The sequence below is a fragment of the Manduca sexta genome, chromosome 28, assembly GCF_014839805.1.
Source record: "Manduca sexta isolate Smith_Timp_Sample1 chromosome 28, JHU_Msex_v1.0, whole genome shotgun sequence".
Taxonomy (NCBI): Eukaryota; Metazoa; Arthropoda; class Insecta; order Lepidoptera; family Sphingidae; genus Manduca; species Manduca sexta.
Window position 1 is genome coordinate 3,406,362 of NC_051142.1, and position 17,679 is coordinate 3,424,040.

Below are 17,679 nucleotides of genomic sequence, written 5' to 3' on the forward strand. Positions count from 1 at the left end.
TAATGCCTTACTGCTTTTAGTATATTAGCTTGACTAAGAAAATAAAGCTTGCTTTAGTGACGCCACTTTTGTTACTTTTTTTTAGAAATAAACGTTGTAAGTACAAGAAAATAGTTTTATATTTTACCACATGGCGAGGTTTTTATTTTCCTGGTCTATGTGAAATTTTAATTTGAAGTTCTAACATTTACTAAAATACCGACAAGGAGTAACATATTCGCGAATTCGTATTATTTCAAACGGCCTGGAACGCGTATCAAATTGTTAAATCTAGAAACAAACCAATATACTTTAATAGTTCACTAACATTCGCTTTGTGCAGGCTAGAGAGTAACTAAATAACAGATACGATAGCTAATCTTGTATTTTAAGCTTTAGTTTTGTTGCTGTTTATGGATAAAGTCTTAAAAAATAAGAGACTGACTTGCTCGCTTGTTCATTTCATTGCAAATGATTGAAACACTTATTGCTACCCTCTTTGAGTTCATGATGGATAAAACAACTCAAAGTGATAATTCTAAAGATCAAGGGTAAAAATGAAGAATTATTATGTCTCGTACAAATAAGCGGAAAACGGCCTCCATAAATTCGTTCACCGCTATCTTTAAGCACAACATAAAATACACATAAATAAACTATATCCAGTCTATTATGGTGTAAAATATGTAATGTAAACGACATCGGCTTTCCCATCGCAATATATTCAGTTTTCAATTGACACTCGTTTGCATGTGCGAAATGCGCATTCCTCAGATATGACGGTAATGAATCGAGTCGCCTGTCTGATTTATTTCGTACTCTGGGCTCGGGAAGTGGTCCGTGGCCCGCGGCGACCACGACCGGCGTTCGAAAGCTGCGCTTAGGCCCGGCGTTGTTAATGTTTATTCATATTTATTATAGTCAACATTGCATTAAAATGGCCCCGTTGTATTTATAAACACGTATACAAATAAACAACATTAGCTTGAGTAACGACGGAGATACGATCTGTAAATCTGTCTGAATCTGCACTGATGTAGGCGTATAATGCTCACTTCGAGGCTCTTGTACATCTTAAACGTTATAATGACAGGTTGGGAGCTTTGTTTTTAACATAGTATAGTCTTAAGAATGAATCATATGCCATTAGTTCACCAATATATCAGTAAGAACGGACTACAAGATCCTACAAAATAAAAGCTATGATGTTATTCTCGGTTACTCAAATCTATATATTAATATATTATAAAACAAAGTCCCCTTTTCTGTCTGTCTGTATGTTATTGATTTTTTCAACATCTACTGAACGTATTTTAATGAAATTTGGTTTGGAGATAGACTAATACCCTGGGAAGGGATAGGCTGCTTTCTATCCCGGGTAAGTATATAGCGGGACTTTTATACCGAAAAACTTCTCCACGTGGGCGAAGCAAAAGCTAATATTACCTAAACACCTATTTTTCAAACACAAAAGTAACATTATAATTCGCAGTGAAGTAACGCATTACATAACATTTTTTATGTAGTCCACTTAGGATTCATTAGCTTCATTGCGCTGTTGCGCCACGGTGGTGAACTGTTGCGAAAGCCAGTGAGAAATGTGCCGCGGATTGAAAGTACTGGGAAATTGTTTACTCTAGCTTCTGTCTCGGTAATCGCTGTAATCGACGTCGGGTTAGTGAAATAACTAGTGTAAAAAATATATTACGTCTCACTCATTTTAGAAGTTGATGTACGTGATTTTTTAAGATGATTGTTTCCGGTATGTGTAAGGTTTTGGAGAGGTTAGTAAGATTTTTGTTGTAATTTAAAAATGATTTCTCGGTTCATTAGTCTAGTGTTTTATGCCCCGAAATCGGAGATATTTTTACATTCCCTGTTAGAATTTAAATCGTTGGCGGTAGGATGTATTTTATATCCACTAGGATAGTGACCATTTTACAAGGCGTTAAAACCCGCCATATTGGCACACGTAAGTGAGTGTTCGGGGATCCGCCTGTGTATATCCGGTTCCAACAGGTCGCCATCATTGTTTCGACTGCGACTGCCGAGGGGTAATCATCTCTCGTCATTTGACTTCTCATTGAATCCTACACCACTTATGATCAGGTGCAGTGAGGTGACTAAAAAAAAAAAACAATTAAGAAACTCTAAATAGCTTTAAAATTTAAGAGCCTCCGAGTCGCGTGGGATTTGTGCCATCCATCGCGTGGATATGGGTTTACTAAACAATAGTTGCATCTTGTTTTTAAATTTCGACTTGAATACGACATTGCCTTGCCAATTAGTCATACGCATTTGAAGCTTGAGAAGTACCACTTAAATCTAAGTGCTGCTCAAACTTCCCTACACCTAAAATAACTTTAAAACTCAATTAACAGTGACAAACCCTGAGAAATATCCAGCAATGCGTCAAACAGGGACATATCAATCTGTCAGGAGACTTTTAAAATAACCATCGACGTCAGAACCAGTGTGGGAACTGAATGCCACTTCATTAACTCGCAGTATTTGTTTATTGCCTCAAGTTAATGTAATTAGATTGTAATTAAGTTTTAGGAGCTCGTAGCTTTGATAACCTTTGATGATTAAGGTGGTTACGGCTTTGGTGATGCCCTCGCTGATGATGCTTGGATGTCAAATGGTGATATCATTTTAAGGAACAGTATTGGTTTCAAAATATTACTTAGTAGTAGTATATTTGATAAGAGCTTGATACTTAGCTCTTGGAACAATAAAGTATCCAGATTCTACTAATCCATAATGTTGCTCAATGGCAAAGCCGCGGGCGCTGACACGAAGTCCGTTCGACATAAAGACAGTGAAACATTCTCGTAATCTTAGTAAGAGGTTTGTAACTTTGCCAGTTTGCTTGTAATCTCGGGAATTATAATTGGACAGTTGTAACAATATAAATCAGAAATAGAAAGTTACTTTGACCCTGAGCGATATAGGTTATATTGAATTAATACTTTTATGAAGAAATAAAACGCATGAAGCCGCAGCGACAGGAGAGTTACAACTAAATTCAAAAATTAAGAATCTTAACGAGTTAATTATACCGTAGCCAGGGATACATAAAACACATACAATCATAGATCTCAGAGATATTTCTGATGAAACAGATAAGAAATTGGTAAATCAAGTTAATGACATACTGTTAATAAACTCGGATCATTTCCTAGCCCTAAATAGGTTACACATTAATGTTATTAATGTAGTCCCTGACGCTTCGCTTGATTAACACATGTTGGAACGGTTTGACATCTGCTCAAGAACTCTGAATAGCTTCCGTATAACAAATTAGGGTGCTCGTCTATCGTCAGTGTTAATAAAACGTAAGGACGTGTCAATTGATTTAGTGGAAGCGGGAATTTAATATCGTCTAATGTTATTTTGCCTTTGAATTCCTCTATATTTTAAATATCGGCAATATATGCAGATCAATCATGGAACTTGCAATGGCAGTTAATTTTAATTCCTGTTTACTTGCCATCAATGAATTCAAGACATCATTTTATGCTATTATGCGTTTTTTTATCTATACCAGCTAAGCGTATTGGAATAATTGTGATCCTTAGTAGCAACTATGAACTTTTTCATTATGAACTTATTGGATAGCAAGTTAATCTTACTTCTTACTAATATACATACAAAAAATTGTGAAAATGTTTGGATGTTTGTAAATTATGAACGCAGAAACAACTGAATGAATTTAGATTGAATTTGACAACCAGATAGAGCTTATCCTAGATTAACAGATGGGCTATTTTTTATTGTGTTTAGAGCCTTGTAGCGAGAAAAAGTTACCATCACGCGGGCGAATCCGCGAGCAATACTTAGTTTTAATTTTCCTTTCGTCTGAGATTGTTTAAACGGCTTCCGGTCTTAAGATAGATGCTCATTGATGATTTGATTATTTGCTCCATCGATAATTAATATTTCCCAATGGGAAAGGAGGGAGACGAGGGTCTCACACATAACGTCTTGTTAATTTACATTCCACGTCTGTTTCCTATTTGTATGAAGCCAATCGACTATTCATGCGCGGGCAAATATGACTCCACGCGGAATTTGTTCAGCATAATTTTGGACTTAACCAAACTAAATGTTTGAATCGTGTTCGTACTCGGTGCAACATTGTACTTCAAGTTGGATGCCGTTTTGAATACTATCTTAATACTCTATTAAATAGATGTATATATTTTTTATTGCTTTAAATGACAAGATGAGCTTGCCGTTCGCCTGACGGTAAGCGATACGACCGCACATAAACAGTTAAAACAACATCCAATACCTTAAATTACAAAGTATTGTTTGATATTCCACTACGTTGGCCTGAGACGTGAGATGTTAAGTTTTATTATATCCAGTAGTTACTCTGGCTGCAATGTCCTTCAAACCGGAACACAACAGTTACACAGAACACACTGTTATTTGGCGGCTGAAATAGACATTGCAGTGGTACCTACCGAGGCGGACTCTCCCTTGGGAGAGGCCTCGCAGTAAGATTTATATATTCAAGGAAACGACAATTTGTCGTCTTTGAAGATTTTTGCTGAATGAGCCAATATATTGTATATTGAATCAAGATCGTTTATAAGCATCTTGTTCTTTACCGTCGAAAAAAAATCTTTGTGCGGTTTAACCGTGTCAATATACCGTATAGAACAATAAAATCTGATATATTGTGTTAGGTAATGTTGAATGTTTTGTATTATCACATTCCCATAGGCTTTGGCAATTAATTTGTTATAAAGTTCGGGTCACAAATCTTGAAGACTTGTTTACGACTTCTACGATTTCTAAGTTATATTTGACTGTTTTTGTATAATTTTCCATATTGATGAAGTTACATTGTGGTATAATTTATGCTTTGTGGCTATTTTGTTATTAATTTATTTTGAGTATGTTATCTTTTATAAGACGTTATATTATTTGAAGATATTAAAGTTATCTATAATGTTCGTATGAATATTGTAATTTTTTAGTTTAATCATATTATAAAATTTGTAATACAATTTGTATGAAAACATATAGATATATAACATATAGATAGGACGCTTTGAAAGAGGTGCCAATTCAAAATTTGTTGTATCTGGTTGTAGTTTGTTTTTGTATTTTCATCTGGTCCTACTGAACAAGTATAAACCAAACCGTTACAGCTTCCCATCAATAATATTTACAGTAACTTTTACGCGCAAAAAAACCGTCGAAAGATTCAAACCAAACGTAAACACGAGCACATGTGTTCGTGGGAACGGCACGCTTGGCTAATGAAGGTAATGGACCTACTGACTTGCTAATCGATCGCGAACAGATCTCTGTAGTCTATACTGCTGAGTCGATCCAACGCTTCCACTGTTTGTCGGCGTGTTTGCTTGATTCTGATGAATATTAATTGTAAACTACTGAATATGAGACTTTAAATCTCATGTCTCAGGATGGCGAGCGCAATGGAATACCAAACAATACTTTGTAATTCAAGGTGTTGGATGGTGTTTATGCTGCTTATGGCCGGTCGTATCGCTTACCATCAAGCAAACGGCAGGCTCGTCTCGTCAATCAAAGCAATAAAAAAAATGTTAATTGTAAGATATTTGTATGAGGAAATAACTAATGTATTTTAAGATCTTTTATACTTAAATTTAAGTTCAATATTCATTGCGCTACGCCTCTTGCGAGATTTATTGATATTTGAATAATTCCAGTAATAATATTCGAAATACCAGAAAAACACGATACAGTAAAACGTTCGAGAACGAACCTCTATGAATATTAAATAGCACAGATATCCATATTTTGACAACGATGGCTTCGCAAATAGCATCCAGATGGTACTGTCAACAATGTAGTAAATTTTTTTAAGTCCAAACTTAATTAGTTTGGGAACTATCAATGTAACAACCTCTCACAGTGGTGAATCATTGTATATAATTATAACTTTTATTCGGAACAGTTTTTTTGCCAATGCGAGCTGATTAAATATTCCGCCGTGATGGTCTTGTTTAATAATATCCGATGTTTGAAAGTGTCCGATATACTTGAGTACTTATAATGTATTTTTTATTATCAAAATTGTAATTCATTAAACGATTTTTTTCTGATTTTTTAATATGATTCAATATACTTTTATCTAGTCTTGCTTAGTTTAAGATTGTTAAGGTTTTTCAACTCAACTGCTTTTACAAGTTATAAAGTATAATCTTCATCAGTTAAATAAAAATCAGAACCCCTTTCACTATCAGTTATTAATCCTACTGTAAAATTATTCATGCTCTATCATTAAGTAACACTAATCTCCTGCAGGTTACCGCGGCCAGAACTGCGAGATCGACATCGATGACTGTCCTGGCCACCTGTGCCAGAACGGCGCCACGTGCATCGACGGCCTCAACTCCTACACTTGCGAGTGCCCTCCCACCTTCACCGGCACGCTTTGTGAGATCGACGTTGACGAGTGCGCTCTCAGGTAAGTCATACGCTGTTACCAACAAAATATGTTAAGCAATGGTGTAATCATTTTTTATGTTTACGCGAATGTTAGACATTAAATTAATACTATTTTACGGATTTTATCGCGGTTGTTATATTATTAAGTATTTTCTCTCAGCGTTTCCAAGACTACAGCCTAGTCACGGGGCGGACTCATCAGGGTAGGCTAGCAAGACCGTTAGGGATTGCTGAGACACAGGTCTTAAAAGCTATTTAATGTTATACACCGATAGCCTGTCTTTAGTTATAAGTAATGTTTTATCAATTTCCTTTTGCTAATCTAGTATTTTAGATTATAAAACCTATTTATGGTCCGATAGTATTTCTGTATAAAAAGCATTAACAACTTTTTAATTAGTTCGGACCCCGTTCAATATTATTTGGTTGTCAAAATATGTTCGGCCCAATTAACCAGGCATCTGCATTGAAGTCTGGAACTGATCGATTGATTATAGAAAAACTTGATAATCAATAACGAACCTTTTTCGTACGTGCGTAAGTTCCTTGTTTGAATTCATTTTCAATATTTGGAGTGCGCCGTTTTGCGTCGAAATGCGTCCGCCATCTTGTCATGCAAAAAGTTTCACAAAAGAATGTGATAAATGACCGATATGGTGGCGTAATAAGCTAATAATATCTACATTTGTATTGTAGTGTTTTTATGTAAGATCGCTACTACGGCCGGCAATGTATCGGGCGTTAATTACAATCCAACCCGTCAAGTCAACGGCCTCCCGTCTTAAGCGATGACAGCAGGGCGGGAAATATTATTTCAAATTAATATTGTTCCGCTTTAACACATTTCATTTAGCGTTCGGCTTCGAAAAATTATTTGATGTAAATTTGCCTTTAGTATAGTTAAGGGTGAAAATTCTTATCAAGCTCTGAGCAACGTTAGTTTCTCAGAGCTTGATAAGTTAAGATAAAGATAAGTTTCATCTGTTTAGTTTTTTGTGAAAATAAAAAAGAATCGATCAAGTTTATACATTACAATTGTTATTAATCTTGAACTTTGCAACAACTACAACCAACGAAATGCCATACAAACAATAACAAAATATTCAACTTCACCTAAAATACTGTTTATGCATATTATAAAACTAAGTCCGCTTTTCTGTCTGTCTGTATGTTGTCGATTTTCTCAAAATCTATTGAATGGATGTTTATGAAATTTGGTATGGAGATAATTTAAGGCCCTGAAAAGGTTATAGGCTACTTTATATCCTGGGAAAATATAAAGCGGGAATTTTATCCCGGAAAACTTCACGCGGGTGAAGCCACGAGAAAAAGCTAGTAATCTATATTTGAATACTCATCAACTATTTAATCATGGGCTAAACCCGCCATAAGCTAACGTTTTAGCTCGAGATCAATGTCCTACGTCACCGCGCGTTGCGCAGACGTCGCTTCATTAATTGTTAGCTAATGATAGACCATAAAAACCTCTGGGATGGTTGTTCGCACGGTAACAGCGACCAATGTCGTATGCCACTTACGCGAAAAAAATAGCTTACATATTTTTATGGATTAGGATTTACGTTAACTTTGGACTAATAAAGATAATTATAAAAGTATTGGTTGTAAACATGTTGGAAGTCTAGCTTTAAATTTTTTTTTATTGCTCTGCACGATAAACATGTCTATGTGTATGTCCTAATTGAGTAATAAAAAAAGTTGTTAAAAATAGCAAATAGACTTGTCTCGCTGTTTGATACTAATCCAGTATCTCAAGTAATAATTTTGAAGTCTAATTGAATAAAAAATCGCTATAAATAAATATACCTCCGCTAATTTACTCCAATCGAAATTTTTAAGCAATAATTTTGGATGTTGTTTGACCACTGCCACTTCGACCGTAGCTTCATTATTATAGGATTCAGCCTCACGGTCACTAGGAACCTAATCATTACAATTCTCGCAACCAGGAGCCCATATAAAGTCGACAGGTCGTCCACAACGTTACATCACATCCTCAGTTTTAGCGGATCTTGGCGGGTTTCATTGTGCCGGAACTCTCACGATTTCGACAAAATAAAACTACTGTAACCTTTTAGGTAGCCGACATTGCATTTCTAATTTAATTAAATTAATTTTGTGAATATGTTTGTAATTACTATGTGTTAAGCTTGATACAAATTGAATTACGATTTGAGTTGTGATTTTCTTTAATTATTTTTTTGGTAGGTTAATTGGCAATTTTTATGACCTACTAAATTTTGTTCGAGTGATTAAAACAGAAATAATTTTCTATTAGATATATTATCTGTACCGTTCCAGAGATGTTTTACATGAATACCCCAGAATCCATACTATGCCTCATAAAGTTATTGTCAATATAAGAATGCGAGATAATGATCTAACATTAAACTAGACAAATATCCAAACTCAGTGTGTATTTGTCACACAGGTATTTCGTGGATAAAATTATAAAAATTAATAGTTATAATGTCATTATCATTATTTTGTACGATGATATTTATTGTCCTTGTATTGAACTATCAATAATTTTGACCGACCACGAATAGTTTCGGACCCCTGCTGTAAACGCCCATTACGGGACAAAGGAAATTTTAATTTGTATAATAATAGGTTTTATTCGGATATAATAAGGTTTATTTTTGAAACTGTAAAGATATTTAAAAATAGAATGTGTTTTGTTTCGATTGAAATTTTGTACGGTTTCGGTGACTTTTTTATTTTTGGATAGGCGCATGAGTCTTTTTAGCTTTGTCCTTTTTTACATTAAGACAAGTATTATTCTTTATAATCCTTGCATCAATCTTTAATAATATCATTGCATTTTAGATCACTTTTTATTTGTATATTTAATAACTTGTAGTGCACGTTACCAGTAGTATTGTAATCTCCAAGGTATTTTCTATTCACCATCCATTATAAATATGAAAATATCCACATCGCCGCATATCTGTGGACATATTGGGTTTATGTCTTAACCGCTTAGCGTCGTCTCTTGCTTCTTATTTTACATGCATTGCGTTCTAAAAGCTTTCGTCTCCTCATTCAATTTTACACCCAACCTCCACGATTTAAGGTACGTTTTCTCCCGTATAATTTGTTCATGGGATAGTGTCATACTATCCGACTCGTTGGCTCATGAAACGAAACAGATAAATGCGTGTCCGATATCGTATTACGTCTGTGGGTGTGGTTCTTTTTGGTTTTGCTCGATGTTGGCGCGGAGCTTTGGAGAAAGAGGGGTTTTCATATCGCTGTTACCTTCTACTTTAATTTTTAAATAAGTGTAATATAAAGGATAGTTTTATACCTCGTCTCCCTGTGTAAGAATTTTCATCATACAATTTAGAAATTTTAAGTATATTTTAGGGCAAATGTATCAGTCGATTCCAGTGCGAAGAGCAAACTTCGTGTATTCTCTATAATATTAGTACGAGCGCATGTCCCTCTTGGCGATAATATTAATACATGTTAAAATACCGTATGATTCTATGAATGTTGTTACAAAGTCACGACATTTCAATTTTAAATTCAATGATAATACGAAGCCACGTGTAGCCCCAATATTAACAGGTAACATCTACGCATTTATCTGAGAAAGATATGTCAACAATTCTATCTTAAAAATACCAACAAATTAACCATCGGCTGATATTCAATCAAAATTTATTACAATTAAAATTTTTCTTACAAACGTTTAGAAATTCCAACGGTACATAATTTGAATAGAATACATGTATATTTATTAGCTTCGGACCTTAAACACTCAGATTTAAAATTATACGCGGGAGTTTTAATTACCGTGTCGATGTTGTTGTCTTTTTCTTTCGTTCGTGGATTGATGATGGTGAGAGAGATGAGTATATTTCATCTCTTACGGTCTACGGAAGCCGGTTTTTGAATATGCGGAGACTTGGTAGCCACTAAGTAAACGTCTTATTGTAAATGAGATATGTACGCGTTGTAAGACCTTTTGGTCTTTGCTTGTTAGTAATTAGGCTTCTTGTTGATTTAAAATTTTTGTTTCGACTTCTGTGCTGTATTTTAAACGTCAGGCGTATGTTTATCTTTAGTTCTATCTAAATACGTCACAGCATTTATTACCTAATGATATCCATTCATTTTTAATCTGGTTCGAACTACTGAATCTTATGCAGTGTGCAATAAGGATTAGATTGACCATAGATAAGTAGAACCGTTATAAAAAGGTTTAACGAAACTTTTTCTATGCCCATTTGTCTATGGCGTGCAATACGAAGATAATATCAAAGATAATAAAGAATAAATAGCATGCATTAATATCTACACCATAAATCACATATTGTCCCGAAGAACCAGTTATCAAAATATTCGACAAACCAATTTGCATACAAGATAAATAGTGTAAAAAGCGAAACTTCTTTATCGAGATGCCATCATTTGTCAGGAAAGACCAGTAATAATAGACCTATTGATTGCACCAACTCGCTATAGCGGAAAGGTCTTTTTAATTTGATGGTGTCAAGTATTCAATTGATGAAATTAAAATCCATCCATAACAAGAATCAATGGTTTTGCTTTGCCGTCGGTGATAGGCGAATGAAATGTAGTAGCTAATAGATTAGACGTTTTAATATGAAATTTTAATGTTGACCTTTCACCTTTTGATTGGTTTAACGTTAACGAAGCGATATCTGTTATGTGACCGTTTGTTTACTAAAGAATTGTCTATTTCTGCCGTTAGCAACTGTAGAACGATGATACTTTGGTATATATTGAAATGGTACGGCGAAATTAACACTGATTGCACGGAGATGATTGTCCCTCGCCGTTAACCCCACTTCAGCTGGTGGTAAGTGGAGTGGGGTCCAATAGAATGTGGACTGATGAGAGATGATTACCCCTCGACAGTCGACACAACTATGCCGGCCTCTTGGAACTGGACATACACAGGCTGAACCCGGATCGTGACAAGCTTACGTTGGCCTTTGGCGGGTTTTGTATGTTGTGTATGTTGGTCGCTATGCGGGCGGCTAAAAATCTACCACCAACAATTGTTGCGGTTACCATCAAGCAATGGATCAAGACCAGAAAGAAGTTGCAGTTGCATAATATAACTGACCACATATTCAGCTCCCTCAAATGAAGATTTTAGTTGCAGTTTATTAATTCAGAATGTGAATTTGAATAGAATTTTGTATTACGTCGTTCCTAACCGGGCTTTCATTAGTAGCCAGTTAAACAAGTTTACTTGTATTATTAATTCTGTCATTATTAAACTCGCTAGTCGTGTAGATAAAGTTTACAGATTTTTGAATAAAATGTTTTTCACACAAGAATAAGAATGAAGCTACGTTGTGACATATAACTGCTTTGCAGGCCTTACTGCTTAATGATTTTTACTACGATTTTTATGGTTTGCAATTCTAGTGTTATTATGAATTTGACTCCTGTCATGTGAATGAAAAAACTCAGTGTTCGAATAGTTGACTCTCAAATTGACTGGTAAAGAGCCCGACAAGTTAATGTCAAAAATGGAGGCAAAAATTTTAACCTGTAGACAAGCATGATCCATTTTATGGACAACAAGAATTTTTCCGTTGTTCGATTTTGTCTGGTTAAGTAGTTACGTATTTGGCTTTATAGATATTTGTTGTAGCAGAGAACAACTCAATTGCGTTGCGTTTCAATTTTACCAATCTTTAGACCATTAAAAGTAAACATAAATTATGAACAATGTAAAGTATACAAGCGTATTGTAATTTAATTATAATAATAAGATTTTATGACGCTCTTAATCCGTTCTTTGGTACCTATAAGAGTTGATGTTAAAATTTTACGATGTAATTGCGTCTCGCATAAAGCGAGGACGCTGCGCTCGAGGATCATTAACAAAAGCTGCGCTTGCCCATGTCCATGCTACCGGGTACCGCGGCGCGCGACTGGTGTGGCAGGATATAGCGGTGTCGCGACGCTCGTAGCGATTTTCGTATGAGTAACAGTCGATTAGGTATACTTTGTTAGTGTACATATTATAGTTAGGTTGATTGGTATTTCATTAATCGTTAACAACAATTTAAATATTGCGTTTATCAGTAATACTACTACGATTAGAAACCCTAAATAACCAACAAATATTTTTGCCTGAACTTGCCACTCGGTACTCCGGGAGGGAACGCACAAAAATCATCAGCTTATAACTATTTAATCTCAAGAAACAATAAACCTAATAGTCCTCTTCAACAGGGAGGTAATGCAGAAAAACTCCCACTTTCCTATCTAGTCTTATAACCGTCTACTTTACACAAAAAGATCACTAATCAGGCAGTCAGTTTGCGCCACACAATTTTATTTTCAAAAACCAACACATCAAGCAAATCAATCAATCTCATCATGAGGTTACGCCTAGTGTGTTCAGGGCTTTGATCACACCGCCGTGTAGGACCAGGGCTGTGGCGAGACCGTCTCATGACTCATTGAGGAAGACGGTGAAAAGCAACTATCGAGATCGAGGATAGAACAGAGTTTTCCCGCCAAAAAATTGTCATAGATAAATTAATCAAGTAATCATCGTGATTGTCTCCATAGAGTAAATTAAGAAATATGGTTAGTAATATTTTTCTCAGTTGCAGTTATAATTAGTCAGTAATAATCAAGTAAACCACGTTTAAAAAAGACGTCAGTAAGACCTTCATGGTCAATAATTATTCATTCCACGAGCCGGACTCTTCATTTGTTCTTCTTCAGCTTTTATTACTCAATGCTAAGTAAAGACCTCTTCTATGTTTCGACAACTAGTGCGGTGGCCTTTCCGCCTCCAATCCCTCGAAATCTTCACGGCCGTACAAAAATAATATCAGCGAATAAATTAAAGCGCATTTGACCATCTGAAATCCATCTGTTTAATGAACACTAGATTGATTACGTTATAAAACAACACGAAAAAGGCGCTGTTGAATCGGAGCTGGAGCTTTCACCGGCCGCCGGTTATCCTACAAAGCGAATAATGATTAATGATGATGACCGAGTAGGCAATCATCTCGTACAGGGCACGCCTTCCGTGTACACGCGGGTTCAATGCCACCGGTCTTACTGTTATAAATTGCGTGATCGTCGATTTACAATGTTTTTCTCCATCGATGGTAATACTCGTGGTGATGGTTGATGATGGTGATGTTTGAGTATACTTCTAAATAAGGAGAGCATTACACTCTTTAAAATCATCTCTAATTTACCGTCTCGATAAAATCCTAAAAATAGTTTTATTTTAATGTCTAACATTCGCGGAAACATAAGTAATCATTAAGCCTTATTCTCGATTTTAATTTTGTGTATTGTTAATCGAAGTTGTAATGATATTACTAAAGGAAATATAAGGATTTTTTTACGTTCGTATTTGTTTCTTATGGTCAATTTGGCAGTGTTCAAGTAAATGTTATCGTTTAGTTAACGTATATACTGAATGCATTCTTTTGGCTACTTTTTATATAGAAGTTTGATTTATGTATTTGGTCGCCTTGTATTCCAAGATCAGCGTTTATAGAGACATCGTGCCCTTTACTGTCTGTTTTATGTAACAAAATCTTCCATACAAAGTAAACAAAATGAATTGCATATTTTTAGTAACTGAATTGAATGATTTGTTGCACTTTTTGTATACAATGATACTTGCGTACGTCATTTCTTCTTTTTATAAGGTTTATTATGTTACACTGTAATCATAGCTGCATAGTAAAATGATTTCCGGTGCCGTGGGTGGCCCGGTCAATACACAATACATCACAAACAACTTGACCGAGGAGGGTTACAGATAAAAACGCTTACGGTGTTACGGGACTCGTTGTTTGCATACCCAGCAATTGATGTTGTAATGTCTAGAATCTAGATTATTTTATATTCCTAGTCCTATAATACAAGTTCATTAGTTGATGATAAATAGGCATGATATATAATTGATCCTTAAAATTCTATGAGAATTACGTCCGTGTAAAGCCAAAAGTTAGATTTTGCTTGAAAAATCCGCAACGTGAATCAATTTGACTCCTATACCAATTCGTATGTCATTTATTCCTTTTAATGCTTTGAATAGTTATTCCAAGCGGGCAGTACTCACTCAGTCTACGGCGAAAGTGACCGGTGTGCAGACACCGGACTTTTGGACTAGTGCAACACAATATCCACAATTTCGCAGATATCCTATCCAAATGGCTTGTTAATACAAGGTAGGGTCTGATCAGATAAGCGTCTCGCTCGTGCCTCGGCCGGTCCCGATCCGCGCCCGATTGCGCCCGCGCAGACCGCATAAATCTTATGAAATGGGGACGCGTGATTAAACATTTAACGTTAATGGAAAATCATTTTACCTGTAATTATTATAATTTATAATAATTAAATAGGACAATATATCAACTGGTACGGTGAGAACTAATGGTTATGATAATGTGAGTGCACATGAATCGCGTCCCGTGATATATGGCTGTGATATATTTTTCTCTTGATTAAGGTGTGGCCCCATTAGCATACTGTCGATTGTGAAGTTATATGAGAATTCCGATCCAAACTGTTTTCACATAATTTTTTGTTGGGTGGTTAATGAGATAAACATTTCAAGAGCCACAATAAGCATTTCATAATTACCCGCTCTTAAGTGGATTTAAAACGTCACATTAGAGTAAATGAAAATTCGTTTAAACCACCGCCGAGCCTTTGTCTCGTCCAAAATTCTTTCCGAATTATGGTCTCACATAAACATCCACTAAATGCGTTAATAGGTGCCATTAAAGTTTTTAAAATCCTATAAAACTGCACGTGATGCGTGGTCGGGAACGGGTACTGTTAATTGGAGATTTTGTCATTGTTTAAATAAGCTTCTTATTATCAAATTCCATTACCCTTTGGGACGTAGATTGAGACATTTCTCCAATCAATTGGCTCGTAATTGACGTTTATGGACATTCCGAATGTAAGAGTCAGTTTCGATAATCTTTAATATGTAAAATTGATAAAAAGAACTGTTTGATATCATGTAAAACTTACGTACGTTACCTATTAATAAACTCAGGGTTTAATATATTTCACAGACCCTATATTAAGCCATACTATTATCTTTACCTCAATGGTACATTATTGTGCTTTCGAAGACCGCAATATTTTTCTTAATCAGGTCATTTACTATTACTATTTCCAGCATAAAATGTGAAGTATTTAACGTTAGTTTTTTACTATTTCACCGTAGGTCAAGTAATCATCGCATGAGTGTAATATTTTTGTATGATAATCTTCCCAACGTCCGCTCTATATAATTTAAGAACTCTTTGGTAAAATATTAATTTACTACATGGTTTACTTTATTGTTATTTTTGTCCACAGACCACTTGTGTGCCAGAACGGGGCGACATGCACCAACTCCTTGGGTGGTTTCTCGTGTATATGCGTGAACGGCTGGACGGGGCCCGAGTGCTCCGTGAACATCGACGACTGCGCCGGCGCAGCGTGCTTCAACGGCGCCACCTGCATCGACAGGGTCGGGTCGTTCTACTGTAAATGCACCCCTGGGAAGACTGGTAAGCTGAGGGGATAAGCTATTCTATAATATCCAGTACAAACGTATTGATTTCTAAAATCATGCACCGATCTAATGTAAATAAAATTGGTTATTTACGACACGCTAATAACGGCACGTGTAAAACATTATTTAATATTCATTAAATAGTGGCGTTTATAATGTTAGAGTTGAACCAACAATGATAAAATTTGCACAAAAACTGGATTAGGCAAAGTGAACGAACCGCTTTATAGAGCTTTTATATTGCCCATAATGTTATACTTGACGCTATTACATAAATTGTTTTACGCAAAGTTTTATTGAATTTATATATATGACACGTTTTAGGAAGCCCACAGGACGAAATAATTACGTAGGATGTCAGTAACTGCACAGTTTCATACGAAGCTGTTCACTACTGACGAATGAGATTCTAATGCTCTACCTTTTCGACTATGTCGAAATCTATATACGAGAAACGACTTAGCAAATAATTGAAGTATTAATCTTGACCATTGACCAGATATTTAAAATGTTAACATCAAAATAATTGCATACATTTGGATCAAACCAACGTTTAAGGATTACCGTAGAGTGAAGGAAAACACTGCGTCAAACATTTGACATATTTAGGCACATCATGTCATACCTGAAAATGATTTATTCCCTGTAAATCGATTTATACGCATCACACTAGGTCTTGTCTAGCGTGCCACAATCGATGTTGATTAATGACGTATCGATTCAAACGATCATTCGCATCGACAATGTATTTACATTATACGATTTTCCTCCAATTTCCTGTACTTAATAAGTTATCAATATAAAGACCACACACACCACACACAACCACACACCAATCGATTTTGACGTATTTTGTAGTTATTTTAATTGATACCCAGCGAGATGGATGAGCGGATTCATCATTCATTACATTTCATTAATTACTGTCTACCCCAGGCAATGCATTCTCATGCAGAATCAAATCTCCATCTTGAAAACTTAGTGGATATATTTATTGACACAGCCTTTATATGCAATTCTATAATTAATTAAATTTCATTACTTATCGTTAAGTACAGATTTTAAAATCTTATTCGCTTTCAAAACCACAGAATTTTAGTGTAAGTCATCAAAACCATATTGTTCCTGATGTTCTGCAGCAGTTATACGCGGGCTATAGACTTGCTTGAAGCACTCCAGCTTTTCCGATGTTCGTAATACTGTCCCTTCTCTCAGGTCTCCTCTGCCACCTGGACGACGCCTGTACTTCCAACCCTTGCCACGCCGATGCCATCTGCGACACCAGCCCCATCAACGGCTCCTACACCTGCTCATGCGCATCTGGTTACAAGGGGCTGGACTGTTCTGAGGATATCGACGAGTGTGAACAAGGTAAGTACACAGATCTTTGTACATCTTTGATTTATAGTGATTTTCATTTTGTATATTATTGATAATATTGAATAACATAAATTGTATGTATACAATCTAAAAAAACGTGCTATTGATTTGGATATAGTCTTTTTAGTAACTAAGACTCGAAGAAATAGAGAAATTATTTGTCGTCAGAAAACCATGAACATTAGCGATTGTGTATTTGACTGGCATTTAAGTAACCTTCAGACCTGACAATAATCAAGCTTCCTTGATTCCGCATCTATTATCTAACAATTAGAATTCTCCCTAAATCAACGGTTTCTCCC

The 17,679-nt window shown here is 35.6% G+C and overlaps 1 protein-coding gene across 4 annotated transcripts in view; it reads left to right on the plus strand.

Moving 5' to 3' along the window:
• Window positions 1–17,679, plus strand: part of LOC115443316 (neurogenic locus Notch protein) — a 150,670-nt gene that overhangs the window by 99,958 nt on the left and 33,033 nt on the right. For all 4 annotated transcript variants that reach the window (XM_037444301.1, XM_037444302.1, XM_037444299.1 and 1 more), the window contains 3 exons: window positions 6,289–6,451; window positions 15,799–15,992; window positions 17,213–17,368. In XM_037444301.1, coding sequence (XP_037300198.1) covers window positions 6,289–6,451; window positions 15,799–15,992; window positions 17,213–17,368 — 513 coding nt within the window. The remainder of the gene's footprint in view (window positions 1–6,288; window positions 6,452–15,798; window positions 15,993–17,212; window positions 17,369–17,679) is intronic.